At 53.5% G+C, this 24,195-nt stretch overlaps 2 protein-coding genes across 3 annotated transcripts in view; both read left to right on the top strand.

Annotated features, from left to right (window-relative positions):
* The first annotated feature begins 4,960 nt into the window (after positions 1 to 4,960).
* On the top strand, positions 4,961 to 12,652 carry MMP9 (matrix metallopeptidase 9). Its single transcript, XM_008158947.3, has 13 exons — positions 4,961 to 5,246; positions 5,754 to 5,986; positions 6,348 to 6,496; positions 6,784 to 6,912; positions 7,002 to 7,175; positions 7,365 to 7,538; positions 7,876 to 8,052; positions 8,211 to 8,369; positions 9,206 to 9,536; positions 9,653 to 9,792; positions 10,117 to 10,267; positions 10,360 to 10,463; positions 12,349 to 12,652. Exons 1-13 carry the CDS (start codon positions 5,109 to 5,111, stop codon positions 12,465 to 12,467), a joined length of 2,178 nt encoding a protein of 725 aa, XP_008157169.2. The 5' UTR covers positions 4,961 to 5,108; the 3' UTR covers positions 12,468 to 12,652.
* Positions 12,653 to 15,848: 3,196 nt separating this feature from the next.
* SLC12A5 (solute carrier family 12 member 5) overlaps positions 15,849 to 24,195 on the top strand; it is a 35,998-nt gene continuing 27,651 nt past the window's right edge. Inside the window, exon 1 of one of the 2 annotated variants that reach the window (XM_008158958.3) lies at positions 15,849 to 15,969. In XM_008158958.3, the coding sequence (XP_008157180.2) occupies positions 15,849 to 15,969 (121 nt within the window). Of the gene's footprint in view, positions 15,970 to 24,097; positions 24,165 to 24,195 lie in introns of those variants that run through there. The other variant, XM_008158966.3, reaches the window with a different exon arrangement.

Genomic DNA, 24,195 nt, shown 5'->3' with positions numbered 1-24,195 from the left:
AAAAGCAAAAAAAAAATCAAATAATCTTTTAAATGTGTGTTTTGGGGCTGCACCTGCTTTGCAGGAACCCCAAGCATAACCTTACCTGCCAGTGGGCGACGTGATGCCAAAGGAACTGGTCCCAGGCTCATCCTCTTTCCCCCTCAATTTGCGTGTCTCTCCCTCCAAGCACCATCCCTTCCTGTGGGCATGAAGCTCTCGCCTTCAAGGAAACGCCCCTCGACTATTCTCTGCCCCTCCAGCCCCTTTAATTTTCCCTCTTTTCTTCATCGGACCAAACACCCAATCCTGTTCTCTCTGTTGTTCCCGACTCCCCCAGGCTGCTTCCCCCAGTGACTTCCTTCTTGTCAGATCCAGTGACCTGATATTAGCACGGGATTCAGAGTCAGAAGGCCTGGGCAGGAGCGCTGTCACTCATCAGCTGTGTGACAGTGAGCAAACCGAAGCCCTTCTCTGGGCCTTGGGTCCATCACTATGAACATGGTTTACAATGTCTGCCTTCCGTGAATGCCAAGGAGTTCTAAAGCTCAGATTCAAAGATGTTAAGAAGGTTTGCTGCCCTGGCTGGTGTGGCTCAGTTGGTTGGGCGTCATCCCATGTACCGGAGGGTTGCTGGTTCGATTCCCAGGCAGGACACATATAATGTGTAATCTCATTTAATACCCCCACAATCCTTTGAGTGAGGGCTGTTCCTTCCTCATTTTACAGACAAGGAAGTGGAGGCGTAGAGAGCCAAAGCAACTTGTCTAAGGTCAAACAGTCAGAAGGAATAGGAGCTATTCCGAAGTCTACACGCTATGGCTTCCTGTTGAAGGAGCTCAGTACAGATAAGTGGGCGGCATGACAATATTATTTGGGCCTCTAAGAGTCAGCCTGGGAATTGCCACCACCCTGAGGCTAGGGATGGCAGGTGTGTTTGTGGGTGGGGGTGGGTACATGAGTGATGTTCTCCCCTGAGGAAATGTCTTGCAATATACACACCTTTCTGCTTCATCCTAGACACAAGCGTCTTCTCAACATCCTGCTGGGGCCTCTCAGGCCTGGCTGCCCCTCCCCTCTCTGGCAGGTTTTGGAGAAATAGGCTTGGAGTTCCCCCTCCTAGTTAGGGGGAGAGATTCCTCATCTCGTGAGGCTGACCCTGGTCTAGGGCCCTGGAGTTACTAATAGCAGCCCGCAGGGCTGTGTCATCCAGCTGGTGACTCAGGCTCCAGGATCAGCCCCTTCCCATCCTGATGGGGCCTCCACTGGGTGAGGGGCTTAGAGGCCAAGCTATGACTCTGGTCGGGCTTAGAGGGTGCGTACCTGGGGGCATATCCTGCTTCCTGCCTCCTCTCCCAGGGTCTTGGCTAAACTATGTTGTGGTAGTGGAAAGAAGGGCTGGGGAAGTGGGGAAGGGGATGTGGTAACCAGAGCCACTTCCTGCCATTGCTGTGTTGAAAGCCAAGCTCTCCCCAAGTTCCCCCTTGATGAGGGTTGTGGAACCAGGGGGTAAAGGAGGAAGTTGGGAGGGAGTGAGGAAAGGAGGCTTCTTGCTTGGACTGACTCCAGGAATCAATTTCTAGGGTTCCTGGTGGGGTGTTCTTTCCCTGCTTCCCGTTGGTAAAAACTGCCAGCTGGTCCAGAAGCAATCATAATTAGAGTAGCCCCAAACACTGCTTATGTGTCAGGCACTCTACATCTGTTAACTCACCTGACCCTTATAACCCCACGAGGTAAGCACTATTGTTAACCCCATCTTACAGATGGGGAAACTGAGGCCTTGACCAATTATGCCAACTACTCAAATCCCACAGCAGGTCTATGCCAGAGCTGAGCTTTGAACCAAAGCAGCTTGGCTCTAGAGGCTCTTAGCTACCATTCCTTCTTGGCCCCACACTCAGTCCCTGGCTTGCTCCGTGACCTAGGAGAGGAAAATTCTCCACCCTGGGCCTGCCTCAGTTTCCTCATCTGCATGATGGGGGCAATTGGAGTAGATAAGTACGCCTCCCTTTTGTGATGCTTGTCTTTCTGGTAATAAATTACTCATTTGATTTCTCCACTAACTGGACTCTCAAATCCTTGAGCACAGGACAATAGCTATCTTGGTCACTACTGTATTCCCAATTCTTTTAAAAAATATGTTCGGTTTTATAAATTGATTTCAGAGAGAGGAAGGGAGAGGGAGAGAGAGATAGAAACATCAATGATGAGAAAGAAGCATCAATCAGCTACCTCCTGCACACCTCCTACTGGGGACCGAGCCTGCAATCTAGGCATGTGCCCTGACCAGGAATCAAACCATGACCTCATGGTTAATGGGTCAACTCTCAATCACTGAGCACACTGGATGGGCGTATATTCCCAATTCTTTTTTTTTTTTTTAAATATTTTTACTGATTTCAGAGAGGAAGGAAGAGGGAGAGAGAGAGATAGAAACATCAATGATGAGAAAGAATCATTGATTGGCTGCCTCATACATGTCCCACCCCACCCCCACCCCCACCCCCACTGGGGATCAAGCCGGTAACCCGGGCATGTAGCCTTGACTAGAATTGATCCCAGGATCCTTCAGTTCACAGGCCAATGCTCTATCCACTGAACCAAACCGGCTAAGGCTTCCCAATTCTTCTTTTTAAAAAAATATATTCCATTGATTTTTTACAGAGAGGAAGAGAGAGGGATAGAGAGTTAGAAACATCGATGAGAGAGAAACATCAACCAGCTGCCTTCTGCACAGCCCCTACTGGGGATGTGCCCGCAACCAAGGTACATGCCCTTGACCGGAATCGAACCTGGGACCCTTCAGTCCGCAGGCCGATGCTCTATCCACTGAGCCAAACCGGTTTCGGCAAGGCTTCCCAATTCTTAACACAATGCCTAGCCTGTAAAAACTTAACAATATTTGTTGAGTAAGTGGTCTTTAAAGGTTTGAAGATCAACATCAATGGTTTGAGTATATGATGAAAGTTTTGGACCCTTTACATAAGAAAATCAACATATGCCAGTGGGGGTGACTTGGCCCCTCTCACCCAGGGGATATTTGGCAATATTTGGCAACATTTCTGGTTGTCACAACTGGCAGGGGGAGGTGCCACTGGCATCGAGTGGGTGGAGGCTGGGGATGCTACTAAATATCCTACAACAGATGGATGGCCCCCACAACAAAGAATTATCTGGCCCAAACGTCAACAGAGCTAAATTTGAGAAATGTGGCATATATACATAGATATGACATATTTTGTACAATTGGTGGCAAGTTAGGAGGTGGTTCATGGATTCTCTTAAAGTCCATGTCTGCCTCCAGATGAAGACCCTCTGGATGAAGGGTCTCTTTGTTTCCATCTCTAAAATCATATTGCTCTGACACCACACTCTCAAGTCTGACTATAGCCCCCTTGGGTCCCTTGTCCTAGCCTCTGATTCCCCAAAGGCATACCTCCCCTCTGATATTCAGTGGGTGCAAGGGATTAGGGGAAATGGGTCTAGGTTTTAGGTCTTCCCCTCATCCCATCCTCCAACTCCTCTCCAACCCCTAGTTATCTCAGTTCCCTGTAAATGCCATAAACATTAAAAACTTCAGAACTAGGGAGCCCTAGGCTTGAATCCTGGTTTTGTGTATTAACTCACTGGGTGATTAAGGCATGTTCCTTAATTGCTCTGAGCCTCAGTTTCCTCCCCTGAAAATGGGAGGGATACTCAAACCTGCCCCCCAGATGGTGGTGAGGATGAGATGAGATGCTTATAGGGGACTCATCACAGCGTTCCACAGTAAATCTCAAAAAATGCACGATTATCATGGCTCAGAGGTGAAGTGACTTGCCCAAGGTCACATAGCTGGGAAACGGCAGAGCTGGGACTGAAAACCAGGACTGTGTGACTCATTAATTAGTGAACTCTAAAGTTTCCACTTTCCTACAAGGGAAGCTAATTGTCTCCATCTCACAGACTCATTTATTAGATAAACATATAAAGTGCCTGGCGCTGAGTAAGTCCTTTAAATACAGCTTATTGGATTTTTATTGTTGTTCGTCCCAAATAATGCCTTGAGGAAGGCAATAGTGGATCCTGCCCCACTCTGGCTGGTCGGGAAAAAGGACAGGAAGGAAGCTGCTGGTTTATTGGCACAAGTGGTCATCACTGGAGCTTGTATGGGTGAAGCAGGGCTAGAGAACTGAAGGGCTCCTGGAGGTAATCCCCTCTCCCCATTTCATAGTTGAGTCCAAAGCCAGAAAGGGGAAGGCGTCTACTCCAGGTCACACAGCAGATTAGAGCCCAAGACCCCAGTCTCCTGATTGGAATCATGATCTTGGCCCAAATACTGTAATTAAAAGCAATCTCGGCTGGTCTGTTGAGGACGTTGGATCTCATTTTATCCTCCCATCAATTTAGGGACGAAGAGCCCCCTTTTACAGCTGAGGAAACACATGCAGAGTGGTGAGGACATTTGCCCAAGGCACTGTAGGAAGAGAGGAAAACCATGTGTGCTGGCTTCCAGATGCAACAAACTCCCCCTCCACTACCCTGAAGGAGTCAGTCCCTGAAGACAGGGGCTTCCCCGGGTGGAATTCCCCAACTCCAGCCTAGCAGAGGCCTCTCATTCCAGGCCAGGTGGAGCAGGGAGAGGAAGCTGAGTCCAGGAAGGGTTCCAGGGAAGAGAAAAGTGGGCGGAGCCTGGGAGTGTGGGGTGGGGCCCACAGAGGGGGGTCTGACTAGGGAGTGGGATCACTAGGTTCAGAAAAGGGCCCCATTCCCTTCCCTTCGGCTGACCACTAGGGGCCTTCAGGTGGGGGGCTCCTCCCTTTCTTTCATAAAGTTCTCACAAGCTGTGCAGTTTGCAAAACCCAACCTTCCCCTGTGGGCCTGTGGTTTCCTGTGGGTCTCTGTGGGTCTAGGGTCCTGCCTGACTCAGCAGTAGGGACTGTGGGCAGCAGGGAGAGGAGGAGGTGGTGTAAGCCCTTTCTTTGCCTTCTCATACTGGGGCTGCCAACACACGCACACACGCACACACATGCACACACCCCATCCCCTGAGTCAGCCTGGCGGTGAGGGGCGGGGTCACTGATTCAGTTAACACTGCCTCCTTAAAGCCCCCACAAGGGCAGCTGCAGCCAGACACTGCTACCTTCACCATGAGCCCCTGGCTGTCCCTGGTCCTGGCTCTCCTGGTGCTGGGCGGTTGCTCTGCAGCCCCCAGACCACGCCAGCCCACCGTTGTGGTCTTCCCCGGAGACCTGCGAACAAATCTCACCAACAAGCAGCTGGCAGAGGTAAGCAAACACCTCAGCCTAGAGTTGGAATCCCAGGGAGGGCATGGGCTCTCAGGAGATGGTTTGGGCCACCCTGGGGGTAATGGGGGTGTCTAGAGAACAGAGGTGTCTAGGATCAGGCACTGGGAGGGGGGTGTCCTGCGGAGGCTCTGGGCAGCGATGGTCAAGGATGGGTTCATGAGTTTCCTAGGTGGGCATTGGAAATAATACGGGGGTGGGGAGCACTGGAGGGTTCTGGAGTGTGCACGGGCTGGGGGTGAACAGGGGTGAACCTTAGGGGCCCCTGAGGTAGGCATGGCCAGGAGCATCCAGGGCTGGGAAGGAACTAAGGATGTCTGCAGGGAGGGGAGATGCTTGGGTGGGCACAAGTACTGATGTCCAGGGTACCAAGTCCCGGGTCCAATCAACGCCTTGCTGGTCCTGAGCTCCTGGGGGGGATGGAGTTCTGACCCAGGAGGGCAGAGAAAGGGGGTCAGTGCCCTGGATGTCCCTGCCCTCCATCCACAGGAGTACCTGTTCCGCTATGGCTACACTCAAGTCGCGGAGCTGAGCGACGACGAGCAGTCCCTGAGTCGGGCGCTGCGGGTCCTCCAGAGACGCCTGTCTCTACCGGAGACCGGGGAGCTGGACAGCACCACCCTGGAGGCTATGCGCGCCCCGCGCTGCGGCGTCCCAGACCTGGGCAAATTCCAGACCTTTGAGGGTGACCTCAAGTGGCACCACCAGAACATCACGTACTGGTGCGTGGCGGGGTCCCGCGGGGTCCCGCGGGGTCGGAGGGGGTGGGGCGAGGAGGCCGGTCTCCGCGTGCGCGCCCGGGGCGGTGGAGCGCGTCCTGTCTCAGACCCTCCGCTGGGTTTCACGGAAAAGGGCAGCCTGGGGCAAGTGGCACCCCCACTGCGCCCCCGCGTCCCCTTTGGGGAAGTGGGCCTCCCGCCTGAGTCCTCCTGCCAGGGCCCGCGTGTGCCCCGAGAGGAAGATGCACCTGACAGCGCTTTCCTGCTGAAAGCCTGGAGCTGAGGTCGCCGAGGCAAAGGCTGTGCCGGCCGCCCCGGCTCCGCCTCTCACCCCGCTGGGCTCCGGCCCCGGCTTTCCCCGCAGGATCCAGAACTACTCGGAAGACTTGCCGCGCGACGTGATCGACGACGCCTTTGCCCGCGCCTTCGCGGTCTGGAGCGCCGTGACGCCGCTCACCTTCACGCGCGTGTACGGCCTCGAGGCCGACATCGTCATCCAGTTTGGTGTTCGGGGTGAGAGAGCGAGCAGGGGAAAGCCAAGAGGGCCTGGGACAGGGACCGGGACAGGGACCGGGGAGGGAGGACCACGGGGAGGGCCGAGGGGGCCCCGGGCCGGCTGGCTCTTGCTGTGGCCGCTGCCTTGGCCGCCCCTCGTCCTGAGGGCGCCTCCTCCCGCGGCCCCGCACAGCGCGGGGCGCAAGGGCTGGGTGGCCGCTCCCGCCGCTCAGTCCAGCGCCCCCAGGGTAGCGCACAAGCCGCACACCTGCACCCAGGTAACCTCTTCCCCTCCGCTTCTCCAGAGCACGGGGACGGGTACCCCTTCGATGGGAAGGACGGGCTCCTGGCACACGCCTTTCCTCCCGGCCCGGGCATCCAGGGAGACGCCCACTTCGACGATGAAGAGCTGTGGTCCCTGGGCAAGGGCGTAGGTGAGATCCGGAGCCGCCGAGGCCCCGTCCCCTTTTCTCCTCACGCGCGCCGCCGCCGGCGCCCTGATCCTGGCCCCCTCCCCGCGCAGTGGTCCCCACCTTCTTCGGAAACGCGGACGGCGCTCCCTGCCACTTCCCCTTCACCTTCGACGGCCGCTCCTACTCCGCCTGCACCGCGGACGGCCGCTCCGACGACCAGCTCTGGTGCAGCACCACGGCGGACTTTGACACCGACCGGCGGTTCGGCTTCTGCCCCAGCGAGAGTGAGTGGGGAGCCGCGGAGTGCAGAGCGCCGGGTTCGAATCCCAGCTCGGCCACGAGTGCTGGGTGGGCGGCGGGCCGTTCTCTTGTTCCCGGGGGCCCGGGTTACTCGCCTGGGGAGCGAGGAGAGGGGGGCGCAGTGGCGGTGGCCGGTGCGTTAGTCAATCGGGGTGGTGTGTGGGCGTCCCCAGGACTCTACACCCAGCACGGCAATTCCGACGGCAAGCCCTGCGTGTTTCCCTTCACCTTCGAGGGCCGCTCCTACTCCGCCTGCACCACCGACGGCCGCTCCGACGGCTACCGCTGGTGCGCCACCACCGCCAACTACGACCAGGACAAGCTGTACGGCTTCTGCCCGACCCGAGGTGCGTGTGCCCCGCCGGCCAGACTCAGCACCGGCCCTCCCAACGCGCCTCCGCCGCCCAGCAGTTTGTCCCTCCCGGTGTCACGGGTCTGCAGGCCCGCGGGCACTCGGCCCGCCCGCCCCGGCCCCTCCCTCTGACGTCCAGTTGCCCCCGCCCCAGTCAGTGGCTGCCGCTCCCCGGGCCTCCCCTCCCCAGGCTCACCCGGGCTCAGCGGCGCCCGGCACCGCCCCCTAGTCTTGCCCGATGGCGCCAAGATTCCCTGGCTCCCTGTTTGGCCCGCCCCTGGCTCCTTGTTGGCCCCACCCACCTGCTCACCCGAGGCCCTGGGTCTCTTCAGTGGACTCCACGGTGACCGGGGGCAACGCAGCGGGGGAGCTGTGCGTCTTCCCCTTCATCTTCCTGGGCAAGGAGTACTCGACCTGCACCCGGGAGGGCCGCAGTGACGGGCACCTCTGGTGTGCCACCACGTCGAACTTCGACAGCGACAGGAAGTGGGGTTTCTGCCCCGACCAAGGTGTGCAGGGTTCCAAGGTTCTAGGGCTGCGGTAGTGGGGGTGGGGGTGGGGGTGGGGATGGGGAGGATGGGCGGTGGGAAGGCTGTTTTGGAGGCGGGAGCTAGGAGCGCAGCCCCGGGCTCAAGTCTCAGGTTCCCCCCCCCCCCCTTTCCTCCAGGATACAGCCTGTTTCTTGTGGCTGCGCACGAGTTCGGCCACGCACTGGGCTTAGATCACACCAACGTGCCCGAGGCGCTCATGTACCCCATGTACAGCTACACCGAGAAGCCGCCCCTGCATGAGGACGACGTGAAGGGCATCCAGCACCTGTATGGCGGTGAGGCTTTGTGGCAGGGATGGTGGAGGACCGGGAAGGGTGGAGAATGGGGTGGGAGGCATTGGGACCTCAACCTCTGCCTGTGGAGGAGCCTGGGTCCAGCGGGCGTCGCTGCTGTGGGGTCAGTGCGGGGTGCTGGTGATAAAGAGCCCAGACTCTAGAATGAGACCGCGGTGGGTTCCAAAGCCAGTCCAGCCGCTTCCTGGCTAGGTGACCTGGGATCTATTACTTCCCCCGCCATTTCCTCATCTGGAGGGGCTATGAGTGGGGCTAATCATAGTATCGGCCTCAGGGGGTTCTTAAGAGGTTAAAGGAGTTAGAATACTGCCTAGCACATAGTAAGCACATATAAGTGTTTGATATTTTAATTGTCCTGATCACTTGTCTTTAGTATTAGTTCCTCATTTAAGAAATGGGGGTATTAAAGAATCTGGTTCGTAGGTGTTTTTGATCACACAAGCTAAGTGTGCGTTTATAAAGCTTTTAGCGCTGTTTGGCACTCAGTGTGTGTGCTCAAAAAACACTTCTCTCCCATCTCGCGGGGTTGGGGTTGGAGATGTTCCTGGCTGTCTTATGTGCATAGGGCCCAGCGGGGCCTGGCCCTCGATGGGATAAATAGGAATGAAAGGTGAGTGTAGAAAAGGATGAGGCCTGCCTGTGCCTGGGGGAAGGCAGGCTCCAGCATCCAAAGTGAGGAGAGTGAGAGGGGTGTGTGTGTGGGGGTGGGGGGGGCCGAGGGGGGCACCGGGACTGATAGGCTTTGGGGAGTAGATACAGTATTCCGCGGGCACAGAGGCATGCAGGATAGGGGTGTCTCATCCAGTGTCTCTTTTTAGGCCCTCGCCCTAAACCTGAACCACGGCCTCCAACTACTACACCTGAAACCCAGCCCACTGCTCCCCCGACGGTCTGCACCACTGTCCGCCCCTCAGAGAGCCCCACTGCTGGCCCCACAGGCCCCCCTTCACCTGGCCCCACCAATGCCCCCACTGTTGGCCCCACCGGTGCCCCCACTGCTGGCCCCACGGATACCCCCACGGGTGCCCCCACTGCTGGCCCTTCCGTGGCCCCTACAGCGTCTTTGGATCCAGCGGAGAATGTTTGCAACGTGAACATCTTCGACGCCATCGCAGAGATGGGGAATCACCTGCATTTATTCAAGGATGGGTGAGGCGCAGGGATGTGCGGTGAGGGAGGGGATTTGGAGGAGGGACCTCCCTCCCGCCCCCACTGGTCTTTGGTTCAAGGCTCATTGCCCTGCCGTTCCCTTTTCCTGTTCCCAGGAGGTACTGGCGATTCTCTGAGGCCCAGGGACGCCGGGTGCAGGGCCCCTTCCTGATCAGGGACACGTGGCCTGCGCTACCTTCCAAGCTGGATTCCGCCTTTGAGGAGCCGCTAACCAAGAAGATTTTCTTCTTCTCTGGTTAGTTTCCTCCTTTCTCCCTTCCCTCCTCACCATCCTCGCCAATCTAGGAGGACAGAGAGACCCCGGATAACCCAGACAACGCCAAGTGCGGATTTAAGAACACGCGCCCCCTCCTGGCGGATGCAATTTAGCAGGGGCTGAATTCCAGCTCCCCTCTTCGCGGAACCCTGCACGATCGCACCGAGCGGCTCTGCTTGCGGGCAGACAGACTGCGGGCGCGCCAGGCTCCGAAAGATCACGCTGGGTTTTCCCTTTTGCCATTTAAGGAGAATGTGCGCCTTCTCCCTGCCCCCAGGCTGATGCGACCCTTCTCTTCTGCAGGGCGCCAAGTGTGGGTCTACACAGGCGCGTCGGTGCTAGGCCCGAGGCGTCTGGACAAGCTGGGCTTCGGCCCGGAGGTGGCCCAAGTGACCGGGGCCCTCCCGCGCGGCGGGGGTAAGGTGCTGCTGTTCAGCAGACAGAACTTCTGGAGGTGAGAGCCGCGAGCACCGCCGGCAGGGGGAGCCCGGGCGCCATCCGCCTGTCCGTCTGCTCAGCACCTGTCTCCTCTCCGCCTTCCTGCAGGTTTGACGCGAAGTCGCAGATGGTAGATCCCAAGAGTGCCAGCCCTGTGGACCAGATGTTCCCCGGGGTGCCCTTGAACATGCACGACATCTTCCAGTACCGAGGTGATGGCTGCAGACGGGGCTCAGGGGAGGGTCCCTCTCCAAGACACCTCTTCCCATGCCAGAGCTTGGTCAGATTCCGAGCAAGAAAGGAAAAGGCCCTGGCGACTGAGGCCAATGTCCCCACGGCAGCTACAGAGGAGGCAGGGACCGTCCCCAGATCATACAGGGGCACAACCAGGACTGGGATCCGGGTTTCCTGCCTTCCCAACTGCAAGCTCTGTCCCCAGCAACACAGGACACATGGTTTGCATGAAGGCTCATGCATTATTGTACAATATTTGTCAAGTACCTAAAATGTGCCAGATCCTGTGCTGCCACCAGGGCTATAGTGACAAATAAGGCAATCAATAGCTGTGTGGCTTTGGGCAAGTCACTGCTACTCTCAGAGCCTCGGTTTCCCCATCTGGAAAATTGGGATGCTAGCTGGACTTATACTTGCTTTCTCTTTTTCACCGCTCACATCCAATCAGTTGACAAGTTCTGTCGATTTTATTGCTGAAAATATTTACTTTCACTATCTCCTTTGCAAACACCCCCACTCCAAGCCATCCTGGTTGTCCAACACGGTTATTCTCTCTGGGAGTAGGGAGTGGTTAGGAATGGAGACAATAGTGTAGGAGTGACTCCAGACCAAGGTCAAAGGAACTAACATGATCAGACCCCTCACTTCTCACCCCCTCACTCCTCACCCCCTCCCACTACTTCTGTCATTCCCTCTGCTCACTCCACCCACACCGGCCTTCTGGCTGCTCTTTGAACACATCAAGGTCGGTCCTCGCTCAGGGCCTTTGTGCCAGTTGTTCCCTCTGCCTGGAAGGCTTTTTCCCAGGTTGCCACTGTGCTGCCTCCATCTTGCCCTTCAGGTCTCAGCACTGGAGCCACCTTTTCAAAGAGGCCTTCTCTGACCCTCATTATCTATTCACTTCCTTGCTTTTGTTTCCTTCCCACTTTCAAAACCAATCTCATTTATTTACACAGTTGCTTGTTAGTCATCTGTCTTACCCCACAAGAGCATCGATTTTCAACCTTTTTCACCTCATGGCACACATAAACTACTGAAATTCTGCAGCACACTAAAAAAAAAATATATTTTTGCTGATCTGACAAAAAAACAATAGGTATAATTTTGATTCATTTACACTGGACAGCTATTGCTGTGATGGCTGTTGTCATTTTTTAAATTTGACAGTCTAAGGGAAAAGAGGTCAGTGCCCCTGACCAAATAGTCAGATATTGCATGCTTTAAAAAACCTTGTGGCACAGCGGTTGAAAATCACTGCACTAGAGTATAAGCACCCAAAGAACTGAGATCATGCCTGCAGCTTTTCTCTGCTCTGTCCCCAGTGCTTCTTTAAAATTTTTTTTTAAAAAAATTGATTTCAGAGAGGAAAGGAGAGAGAAGGAGAGATAGAACATCAATGATTACAGAGAATCATTGATCCTCTGCCTCCTGCATGCCCCAACTGGGGAATCAAGCCCACAACCCAAGCATAGGCCCTGACTGAGGATGGAACCATGATCTCCTGGTTCATAGGTCAATGCTCAACTGCTGAGCCACACTGGCGGGGCTCCTCAGTGCTTCTAACAGTACTTGGCATGATAAATATTTGTTGAATGAATAAATGAATGAATGGATTTGTTGAATGAATGAATGTTGAATGAATGGTCCTGAGCACCTACTGTGTGCTACACTCTGTGCCAGTGCTTTGGACATCGGGGTCTGTGCTCTCCAGTATCTCTGTGGGGGAGATGAAGGTGTGATATGAAAACCTTGGAAAGATCTAGAAAGGACAGGAGGGATGATTGTTAAGGTCTTGCTTTTGTTTCTGTATGTATATGTGGGAGGTTTGGAATCACTCCTCTCGTACCTGTCTCTCCTCTGCAGATAAAGCTTACTTCTGCCAGGACCGCTTCTACTGGCGCGTGAATTTCCAGAATGAGGTGAACCAGGTGGATGAAGTGGGCTATGTGACCTATGATCTCCTGCAGTGCCCTGAGACCTAGGACACCCCCTCCTGCTTCAGCACTGCAGTGTGGGTCCCCCTCTTGATGGAGAAGGAGCCAGTTTGCTGGATACAAACTGGCGGGTCTGTTCTGAAGGACAAAGGATGAGTGGAGGTGGGCTGGGCCCTCTTGTCCCACCTTCCTTTTTTTTGTTGGAATGTGTTTAATAAACTTGGATTCTCTAACCTTGAGATTTATTTTTGTATGTATGCATGCATATGCAAGAACATATGCATGTATGTATGTAACCAAGGGAGTGGTTACTATGTGCCAGGCAATGTTCTAAGCACTTCATAAATATTAACATATTCAATTCTTCCTATTAGGAAAGTATAATGTGATTATTCCTGTTTTACAGCTGAGGACATGGCCAATTGTTCATAAAACATTTATTGAGCCCTTACATGGAGCCAGGCTGTGTGTTGGGCACTGGGGATAGAGAGATGAAATGGGCTATGTTTCTGTCCTGAGGACCTCCCAGGGTCCTCAAACTTTAGGGTGCATGCAAGTACCATTAGAACTTGCTTAACATGCAGACTCTAGGCCCTGCCCCCAAAGAGTCTAAGTTAGTTATAAGAGTGATTTTGTGGCCGGTAGGGATGGGATCACACTTGGAGAGTGTGCAGTGTGTGACCTGTTATCCTAGACTAAAGATGTGTGTGTATGTATGTGTGTGTGTGATTGTGCGTGTTATGCTTAAAGTCAGGGAATATTGCCCAGCCAAGATGACATCTGAGCTTGTGCTGAATCTGGAAGCATGAACAAGAGCTTCTTGGATAAGTAGGACTGTCTACTGGGAGAGTTATTTACCCCCTGGTAAATAACGAGCCTGCTCTCTAATCCCCCCACACAACAACTGCCTAGAAGGATGTTGATTGCAGCATTATATGTACAGGCAACAACTTAAGTGCCCAGGGGTAAGGCAGTGGATAAATAAAATATGGATTATATGCCGGATGATAGTGGAATTGACAGTTAACAGTAAATATGTTTAGGTATTAGATAATAGAGTCTTTAGCTAAGTGTTTCAATTGCTTTGGTTGTCATGTAGCTTATAGTCAAAGATTAAGAAAATGTTAGTTATTCCTAGAGGCCTGCCTGTAAAGCAAGTTTCAGGAAAAATGTTTAAAAGTACAATTTGCTTGAGATAATAGACGAATGTAGCTAGTTAAGCACAAAACAACTTACACAATGACAAAGGTCACAAGATGTTTAGCCTTTTGCTTTAAAGATAACATTACTGATGCACAATTATGGGATATTTTGCAGAATCTTGGTTCTGCAACCTGGTTAGATCACCTGACTACAGTGACAAAGACACCAGACAAGAGGACGTAAGAAACTAAATTAATCAGACTAAGGGAAACTGCTGAGGCTTGCACAAGTACTAGCCAATCAGTTTCACCCATGACCCCTAAACCCCAATCTTTGCCTTTAAAAACCTTTGGGTTTTTAAAGCCATTAAGGAGTTTGGATTTTGAGCGCTAGTTTGCTGTTCTCCTGGCTTGACGCCAACAAATGGCTTTTATTTTTCTACTGCAAAAATCGGTATTTAGCGTTTGGCTCTGCTGTGTTTGGTGGGTGGGCCCTCTTCCATTTGGCAATAGTAGCTGCCCCTGGTACAGCACGGACTATATGCCAGCCCTGTTCCATGCGTTTTCTGTGTGTTAACCTTAAATTAAACCTATGAGACATGCACAACTCTTACCTTATAGGTACTGTTATTATTGTCAGCAACCCCCCCCCCCCCATTTTACAAATGAGGGAACTGAGGCACAGCTCACCTGAAGTCTCATAGCTGGTGAGTGGTGATTTTGCGCTCTTGGTGCACATGCTGGGAGAAGAGAGAAGCAGGCAGTGTTGGGGAACTACAAATGGCTCAGGACTTGAATGCGTGGTTTTAGCAGGCGGATGAGAGGGGAGTAGAGAAGATTCTGGAATGACAGATAGGAATGGTGGTCTGGACTAGATAAGAGAAGGTCTGAATGCCAGGTTGAGGAGTATGCACTTGACCCTAAAGGATGACATAGGGACTTGACTGAAGGATGGGGCAGATGAGTGGAGGTAATGGGCTTGATCAGATTTGATAATCTTCTGGACCTGGGGTTCAAATGGGAGTTTAAGGAGGGGGTCAGAGGACTTCTCCCCAAGCGTCCTCTGGGTGGAGGTCCTCTCTTCTAACTCATCCTTTTCTTGTTCAAGAATGACCTACTTCCATTGAGATACACATTCCTTATTATGGCTTGTTTAAAATTCCTCTGGATCCCTGACTCTCTCTAGAGACTGTTCCATTTCTCTATTCCTCATCCCCATCCCTCATAGAACTTCCTCAAAGCGTGGATTTCTACTCACTGTCTTCACTTCCTCAACTCCCAATCTCTCAACTACTCCCAGCCTGGCTCCCACTACAGAGGGCCCACTGCACCCCTGAAATCACTCTCTTCACAGCCACCCACCATCTTCCTGTAGCCAGATACTCCTCTGTGCTCACCCTATACCATCTCTCAGGTTTTTTGACACAGTTAATCAAGCCCTTCTTCCTGAACAGTTTCCTCACTTGGTCTCTCGGATCCCTCTTCCTTCTGTTTCTCCTCTCACCTTATTGGTTGGATCTTCCTCTTCCCAATCTCTAAATGATAGTGTGCCCTTGTGCTCAATCCTTGGACTTCTTCTCACTGTACACTCATCCCCTGTGATCTTGTCTAGCCCCACAAGCGTTAAGTAGCACCTCCAAAATTTTATCCCCCAAGCTCCAGACTTGTATGTTCAACTGCTGACTCTGCATGATCCTTACATGACAGATAGGCACCTCAACCCAACAGGCCCAACGGAACTCTTGGGCTCCATCTTCCAAACATGCTTCACCACCTTAGTGAAAGACATCCTTTGCCCTCCATCATACTTAAAACCTGCTCGGTCCTAAGGTCTAGAAATCTGTTAACCTCCTTGTTCTAGAGCAGAGTTTCTCAACGTTGGCACTGCTTCGGGCCAGATAGTTCCTTGTGCGAGCAGCAGGATCCATGGACAGATGCGGGACCCATTCAGAGTCAGTCCTCCTCCCCACACCACGGGCCTCAGCATGGGGTGGGGTGCTATGCAGAGAACTAACTGGTGGTAAACCTGTGGCTCATGGTCAGACAGCCTTGGTACGAGCCTAGATGGTGAAAGTTGCTTCTACCACCAAATGCCAGTACCACCCTCTCTTCCGTTGCGACAACCAAAAATGTCTGAAGTAGGCAGCACAGCGGGCACTAGGACCCCGCGCGGCGCCGCGTCCGGCAGGGGGTTGGGGGGGATCCGCTCTTTCTGTCTCCTGGAGCCAGGCTGCGGCCACTAGTGCGATCCGGGCCGCACCGCGGCCGCCCGGCCCCTTTCGGCACCATGAGCCGCAGGTTCACTGTCACCTCGCTGCCTCCCGCGGGGCACGCCGGGACCCCTGACCAAGAGCCCCACAGGCACACGGCCGCGGACAGCCGCCACCTCTCAGGGGAAGACGCCAAAGGTAGAGGCCGCAGGGGCGGGGCCTGAAGGAGGGGGCGGGGCGAGATAAGGGGCGGGGCCGTGGTGGGCGGGTCTTCTGTTGTCAGGGGCCGGGGTTCCAGGCGAAAGCCCGAGAGGGGAGAGGAGCAGAGACCTAGGGGGGTGGAGGGAAGTGGGATGGGAAATTGTGAAAGGAGGGGCCAGATTCGAGGTGGGCGTGGCCAGGGGAAGAGATGGGAGCCTGAGGCAAAGGGGCGAATCTTGTGAAGAAGGGGATTGAGTCTTGGGGGACTGGGCTGCCTGGCACTCAAGGGGCGAGGTCTTTCCGGATAGGAGGCGGGACCAGGGGGAAAAGGTGGAACCAGGGGATGAGGAAGGCGGTGTGATTAAGGGTTGGGTACCGAGCCGAGGGAAGGAGGTAGGACTAGCCGGGTTTGGGGCTAGATAAGGGCGGAGCCAGAGGGAAAGGGGTTGGGCCAGGAGATAGGAGAGAGGTCAGGGTGGGGGTAGGGATGGGAGGAAAAATGAGTCATGGGTCTCTGAGGCAGGTGCTGGGTCCATCGGTCATTGTTGCCTGGCAGATCCTCCAATCTTCGGCCTCCCACGAGGCCTCGTGGTCAGCACTGGGTAGCCCAGGAAGGGGATGGGAGAAAGAGAAGTTAGTTTAGACCCCGGACAGCTACATCCTGGGAGGATGCTGTGGGGGTGGGGGGGGGGGGGGACTCCAGGGCCAGAAGGGTTGGGTGGAGCCAGTTCAAGAGGGATTGGGGGCATCTTCTTCGAGGGCCCAGTGCAGTAGTCTTGTAATGGAAGTTACAGGCAGGGTATAGAAGAGAGAGGAGGGGCAGGATCCTACTAGCCTTCGGTGAAGAATCCTGGATGCACACACTCCGCAGGGGGCCCTTGTCAGGGGTTCCTTCCCTGGCTCTGTGCCACTCAGGTCTGGAAGGAACGTGGCAAATCAGCCCGGAGTGGCCCCGCGGCGGGAGAAGGAAGAGCCTCCCAGGGCCGCCAGGGGTCGCTGCTGAGCTGCAGGTGAGCTCACCCTGACTCCAGCAAAAATAAGCACCCCAAACCCTAGAGGTTTACTTCAGGGGTTTCTTTAGCGAATCCCCTCATTGTATAGATGACCAAACTGAGACCTAGAGTTCCCCGGGGCTCCAGTCCATGAACCAAAAGCTTACTGGAAGTGGCCACTCAGATTTCTTGGACTCCTTCCACTCTTCATCTTTTTCATAGTCTGTCTGTCTGCTTTCTAATTTTCATAAATAGCCTTATCATCCTTCCAGAATCAAAAGCCAGAACTTCAGGAGCCATTCTCAACGCCTCCTTTTCTCTTCCCAGTGAGGGGGTCCTCACATCTTAACCACTCCACCTCCCAAACTCCTGAATCTGACCACATCTCTCCCCCTGTTAACATTATCCTAGTCCAGTGGTCGGCAAACTCATTAGTCAACAGAGCCAAATGTCAACAGTATGACGATTGAAATTTCTTTTGAGAGCCAAATTTTTTAAACTGAAACTATATAGGTGGGTACATTGTTATTAACTTAATTAGGGTACTCCTAAGCTGGCCTTTGCTAAAAACTCAAGGGGCCAAAAAGCCGCATGTGGCTCGCGAGCTGCAGTTTGCCGACCACTGCCCTAGTCCATACTTCCATCATCTGCCACATGGCCACCACCATAGCCTCCTCACTGGTCTGCCTACCTCCAATCCTATCCTAACTCCACTCCAACATGCTCCCCATTGCTTTAGGATGCAGGCCAAACCGTCATTCAAACATTTTCCTCCTGGACTCCTGGTATACCTGTCTGTGTTCATCTCTCCACCTCAAGTAGTCAGGGAAACTCCTACTCACCCTGTAAGTTATAGCTCATTTAACTCCTTCTGAAAACCCTTTTCACTTTCCTTGGCTCCGAGGCAGAGGCAGTCAATTCCGCTTCTGCCCAGCCACTGCATCATGAGAGCACGTGTCCCAATGGATGGAGGTTACTTACTTGTGTGTCTCCTGCATCTCAAGGGCAGGGACCATATCCTTTTCTAAAAATTTGTTTTTATTATTTTTATTTAGTGTATTTACTTATTTATTTTTGAAGTGTAGTTGATATACAATATTATGTTAGTGTCAGGTATACAACATAATGTAATTTATGAAGTGATCCCAACTATAAGTTTAGTAACCATCTGTCAACATACAAAATTATTATATTATTGACTATATTCCCTGTGCTGTGCATTCAATCCTGGTGACTTATTTATTTTGTAACTGGGAGTTTGAACCTCTTAATCCCCTTCACTTTGTTCACCAATTCCTCCACCTCCTCCCCTCTGGTAACCATCAGTTTGTTCTCTGTATTTTTGAGTCTGTTTCTGTCTGGTTTTGTTGGTTCATTTGTTTTATTTTTTTGGATTTCACATATGAGTGAAATCATACGGTATTTATCTTCCTCTGTCTTACTTGTTTCACTTAGCATAATACCCTCTAGCTCCATCCAAGTTGTCATAAGTGGCAAGATTTCATCCTTTTTTTTATGATTGAGCAGGGACCCTAATGTTTTATCTTCGTGTTCTGAGTGCCAAGCCCACAACCTGGCACTTAGCAGTGACTTAATGCTCATCAGCTATAGGCTCCTGCTTCTCCTCCCCCTGCCTCCTTCCCTCCCATTCCTCACCCCCTGGCCTGAGAATACGATGGTCCTCTCTCTCATCTCAACTTTCAGTTTTGGGTGTGCAGGTGTCTGTGCAAATTGTATGTGAATCTGGAAAGCTGTGTGCCTGTGGCAGAGGCAGTGTGTATATGTCTTTGTGTTTCTTGAGGGAGCAGCATCCTATGCCAGCTCTAATGACCTGTGGGGTGGTCAATGAGTCAGTACTTATGTGTGTCACTGTATGACAGAGTGTTGATGGGCATGTTGATGTGTGTATTTCTGTGTCTATCTGTGGGGTGGGTACTTGTGTGCTGTGTTTATTGGAAGTTCCATCTGGAGAATGATGTGGGTGAAGGACCTGAAATAGCCTCCAGTACCCCCTCCTTTCTTTTTTTTTTTAAAATATATTTTTATTGATTTCAGAGAGGAAGGGAGAGGGAGAGAGAGAGAGAGAGAGAAGCATCAATGATGAGAGGGAATCATTGATTGGCTGCCTCCTGCATGCCCTACACTGGGGATCAAGCCCACAAACCGGGCATGTATCCTGACTTGGAATCGAACCTGGGACCCTTCAGTCTGCAGGCCAATGATCTATTCACTGAACCAAACTGGCTAGGGCCAGTACCTCCTCCTTGATAGGTCACTGCCTGGGGAAGTGGATTAGGGCTCCCTAGGGAGACCAAACATCTGATGGTATCTTTCCCACAGCTGTTCCTGTACAGCCCTCTGGCCCCAGGGAGGTACTCTTCCCACCTTTTGTCCCCACCCAGGCCCACAGGGAGAGGTGACAGCATGTGTAAGGTGGGGGGAGGCTTGGGGGAGGGTTTGCAGGTCACTTGTATATGAGCATTGCCTTTCATTCTGAACTAAGGGAGTGGAGTTTGTCCCTGGAGGTGCTTCCTGCTGCCAGGGGGTCAGTACAGGTGGGAACATGACATACAGGGGTGAAAGAAGCAAGTCAGAGGCTGAGTCTCGAATCTACCAGTAACCCTGCACTGTAGCCCCCATGCCTCAGTTATCTCATCTGTACCATGGGAAGATTGATGGCGAGTTGGCTGGAGAGAAGTGGACCTGACCAGTTGTTACAACTCTGAGCTACTCCCCCATCCCTTTATACCACTCCCTGCAGTGCCTCAGTTATCAAGGAGGAAGGCAGCGTAGGAGAAAGAGCCCTGGGCCTGGGCTAAGACTAACAGGAATTGGGATGTATCCCCATTGAGTGAGAGAGAGCCAACTAATGCTAGGGGGCTTGGAGCAAGATCACAATATACCCCATCCACACTCTAGCTCAGATTCTGTGGGTGGCCTTGCTTCCCCTCTCTGGATCCCAATCCCCTCATCTATAGTGTAAAGGAGTTGACCAAGAAACTTTATGAGGGTCTTTCTAGCCATAAACAGGCTAAGCTTCTTTGGTGATCTACAAGGGTGACGTCCTCTGCTTTTCGCATACCCAAACCTCATGTTTCAGTCTGCCTATAAATTGGGAAGAATAACACTGGATTATTGCTGTAAATATCAGATCTATAGCTCTCCAACCTGTCCAAGGAGTTCTCCAGTCACCCCATCCTTAAGCCAGGGCTCAGAACCTCACTGCCCAGTACCTCAGCCCAAGGTGAGCCCTGGGAATCTCCATAGCAACAAACTGGTTATGAACGTGGCTGCAGTTGCCATAGTGACGGGCCTCTCTCTCTTTCTCTTTTTTTTCTCTCTCTCTCATCCCCCTCATCTCCCCTCCCCTCTTCTCAATGAACCAGAGAGATCTTCTGGCCTCAGCTCTCCAGGTGGGATGGGGGTGGGGGTGGGTACAGTGAGAAGGGGGTCCAGATTGAGAAAGAGGGAAGATGGTCTGAATCTGTAGGGGAATGGGAGACTGTTGGGGTGCCATTGTCATGGTGATGGGGCTGCAGCCTGTTAATTAAGCCCCTGGTTGCCACGGAGACGATGGTGGTTGACATACTCTGCAGCGAGCCCTGTGTGTGGGGTGTGCTGTGCGCTGGACTCATCAATTCACTGCGAGGGTTTTGGGTCTGGAGAATGGGGATTGCAGGTGGGGAGAGAAGAGTGAAGGAGGGAGTTAAGGGCCTTGGCTCCATGAGGTCAGAACTGGGGGTGGGTGGGTTAGGTCCTGGGAGTATGATATGGGATAAGGATGGATAGGGATTGAGTCACGAGGAGGAACACTATGTCTGCCTCCCGTGGAAGGAGGAACCAATCAGGTGGCTCCAGCTTCCTCCAATTCTGGTTCAGTGGATGGAGGCCTGGACTGGAGGTCGGGAATCTGGATACCAGTCCCTGATCTGCCACAAGTTCACCCCATGAAGAAAATTGCATCTTTCTATTTCTAAACCAACTTCCCCATTAATGGGGAGTGATAAAAGGCAAATTATAAAAATCTCAGTTCCAAAATCCTGATACTTAGGAGGCAGCTTCTCTGAATATTTTTCTCTCTGAGAAGTATAAAGTGGGAGAAGGAATCAATTTTACAGACTGAGAATTCAAAAATAGGACCCTGCTCAGCTCTGCATCTTGTGTGCTTTCCTGAGAGGGTTCCCCTCTAGCTAGATCTTCCCTGGGCTCTGGGTAGGGATGGGGTGCTGAGCTGGCAGCCATATTCCTGGGGCTCGGAGCTGAGGGACATCTTGCTGGTCATCTGGCCAAGGCCAAGCTGGCAGTGCAGGAGATGCCTGCAATGTGTTTTCTCAAAGCCTCGCCGCAGAGCATTCGCCTGAGGCCAGAATAGGGACCGGTCTCCTTGAAAGGTGGGGTGTGTGAATTGAAGGTCTGGGGTCTGCCCTTGGAACTCCGACTCCACTTGGTCTGGGCTCCATGATGTTAGTCTGAGATAAATGGAGAGAACATTAAGAGTTTTCAGAGAGGGAAGGAGTTCCATGGGTTATGCAGCCTCACCCTTTCAGTTTAAAGGTGGAGATACTGAATCCCCGAGAGAGGACCTTAGTCTTGCCCACGGATATGCAGAATTTGGGGGCAGAAGACAGGATGGTAGCATTATTTCCTGAATCCCAGATGCCTCATGAGCAAGGAACTGTGGTGAGGTAGACATATGGGACACCCAGGGGAAGAGGAGTCACTCCTGCCTTCACCTGTACTCCCTTAGGACCTAGGTTTCCCCCATGGGTGGGCTCAGGCTTGAGTGGCTAAGGCTCTTGGCTACAAATGAAGGGATATACACCCAGGAGACCATTCCAGACCTGGGCTTGCTGGAAAAAAAAAATCTCAGCATTTAATTTATTTCACAGCATATCCCAGGCAAGCCCACTACCTGTTTTACTATGTTACCTGTCTCTACAGAGTAGTGGGAAACCATAATGCTGTTGCTGCTGGTGGTGTGTGCAGTGGAGTGCTTAGGAGCTCTTGAACACTAGCCTACCCTACTTCTCTCCTTTTAAATCCTGTCACCAATCCAAACTTATTTAATTTTTTGGGGTGTGTGTGTATTTTTTTTTCCTCTGGGAAAGCCGAGTCTAATTTTCATACCTGTCTGAATAGCTAGCTCTTCACCCTAGAATCCTTCCAGCATCCACAGAACCCAGTGGTTCTGATACCTTATTGGTGAATCCCTCAGAGTCCCGTCAGTCAGCTGCGGAAGACTCTGGCTGACTCAATGTGAAACCACCAACAAATGTGTACAGAGGAGCTGAACCGCGGGCCCTGTCCATGGTTCTGAAAGATCACATCCCAGAAACAGGTCTCCAGCCAGTCACATGGATCTAGGCTTTTAGGATCCCTGAAAGTCTTCTGGATCCACCTTCACTTGCAGGGCAGGAGGTCACTCCAGTATGGCGACTTGGAAATCCGAACACAAGAAAAGGGAGAAAGTGTAGCTCAGACCCAGGCCCAGTTTCTTTGTTAGAAGACAAAGATCAGAGGTCCTTTCTATAGGAGGCAGGGGCAGTTTCAAAAGAGGTTGTGTTGAGGAGCAGAGTCCTAAACTGGAGTAAAGCAACCGGGCTCCTAGACCGCGTTGTGCCAATCACTGGCACTGTGCTCACACACAGTCATTCATTTCTCCTCTTGGGGCCTTAACTTTCTCATCTGCAAAATGAGAGCCATGCATTAGATAAGAGGATTGATGCCATCCCTTCCAAGCACAGAACTCTTCTGGACCTTAGAGGGCTAGTGTTGGTAGCTGCTAGGGTGAGTCTGAAAGTCATTTCCCCTTCCTCTGTTCTCACCCTTTGATATTTAGATCTTCCAGAGACTCAAAGGGCCCAAGCCTCTGATGCTGCTCTCTGCGATGTCTCCACCACAGGCTCCAGCCTGGATCTAGGGGTGCTGAGGGGTCCCAGGACAATCACGCTTCTGGGGGACCTGTGTCAGGTGAGGGAGCGGAGCACAGACAGCATGTCAGCTCTGGAATCCTCAGAAAGCAATCCTGGATTAGGGGATTAGACACTCCTGCCCCAGGAGAAAATCTGTCCCAACCGACAGGCGGCCTCATCCCCCCTCCCCCACTCTGTCTCTGGCCCGCCTCTGCCTGGCCTGCCTCCCCTAGAGCCTGCACCTCCCCGGTGGGGAGTCAGTGCTCCCTAGAACCTCACTGCTGCTTTCTCTCCTCTTCACCATGTCTCCTTCCCAGGGTCACTCCACAGTCAGAGGGCCCCTGTCTGTGGACTCCAGGGCTTTGTCTTGGGGGTGAGATGCTATGGCTCTTGTCAGCCAAGCACAGTGAGAGGGTTCATTGCAGGTCCTCAGGCTCCACTCCTCCAGTTTTAAGACTGGGTGGCCAGGTAGACCCTGCGTCCCCCCATGGGGGCAGCACAGTGCTTCAGTTAAGGCCTCTGGCCTTTCCACATCCTCAGCGCCACCTCTTGAACAGCGAGATGGGAAAGGGTCTGGTTCTCCATCCCTCTTCCGGGCTGGCCTCCCCAGCTTTGCAGACAAGGCTCTCCAGGGACCCGTAGTCCCTGGTGCCCCACCCTTGGCATCTCATCTCCCCCCTAGGGGTCGCCCCAGACCCCCAGCCAGGCGGCCGCTGCGGGGCCGCTTCCCCACGGCCGCGACCTAGTTCCCTGGCGTTATTTTTAGGGCGCGGGATGGCACCTGCCCACGTGCCGGCCCCGCCTGCGCCGGAGAGTGGGGGGCGGGCTGAGCTGTGTCTGCTGCAGGGAGGCGAGGCCCCTATCCCTTGCAGCACCCTCTCTATCCCACCCGTGCAAGCCCTCAGTTTTAGTGCGAGGGGACCCCCAGGCCAGCTCTGCCCGCCCCTCTTCTTCCCCCCTCCCGCGCTCCCCCCCCCCCAAAACCCCGCCAGTGGCTCACGCCTCCTGCATACGGGATGAGGTGAGCAGCGCCGCCGCTGAGAGGGGGCGCGCGCGGGTGTGAGCGTGTGTCCGTGTGCGAGTGTGTGTGCGCCGGGCGGGCGGGCACTGCAGCTTCTTCCTCTGTGGAGCGGAGGGCGAGCGAGAGCTAGAGCGAGCGAGAGAGCGGAGAAGGCGGGCAGAGGGGCGCGGGCGAGGCGGCGCAGCCATCCCCGGGCCCGGCGCGGCGCTGCCACCATGCTAAACAACCTGACGGACTGCGAGGACGGCGATGGGGGAGCCAACCCCGGTAAGCAGCGGTCCGGGGGCGGCGAGGGAGG

Source organism: Eptesicus fuscus, chromosome 12, assembly GCF_027574615.1.
Source record: "Eptesicus fuscus isolate TK198812 chromosome 12, DD_ASM_mEF_20220401, whole genome shotgun sequence".
Taxonomy (NCBI): domain Eukaryota; kingdom Metazoa; phylum Chordata; class Mammalia; order Chiroptera; family Vespertilionidae; genus Eptesicus; species Eptesicus fuscus.
The sequence above is the reverse complement of the archived record's forward strand: the minus strand, read 5'-3'. Positions and strand labels throughout refer to the sequence as shown.

What these genes read in the sequence shown, in the direction of transcription:
- MMP9 (XM_008158947.3), top strand. Translation starts at nt 5,109, where the DNA reads ATGAGCCCCTGGCTGTCCCTGGTCCTGGCTCTCCTGGTGCTGGGCGGT. An exon ending in CGGCTTCTGCCCCAGCGAGA is followed by an intron (nt 7,176 to 7,364) that starts GTGAGTGGGGAG and finishes GGGCGTCCCCAG; the next exon opens with GACTCTACACCCAGCACGGC. An exon ending in AGCAGACAGAACTTCTGGAG is followed by an intron (nt 10,268 to 10,359) that starts GTGAGAGCCGCG and finishes GCCTTCCTGCAG; the next exon opens with GTTTGACGCGAAGTCGCAGA.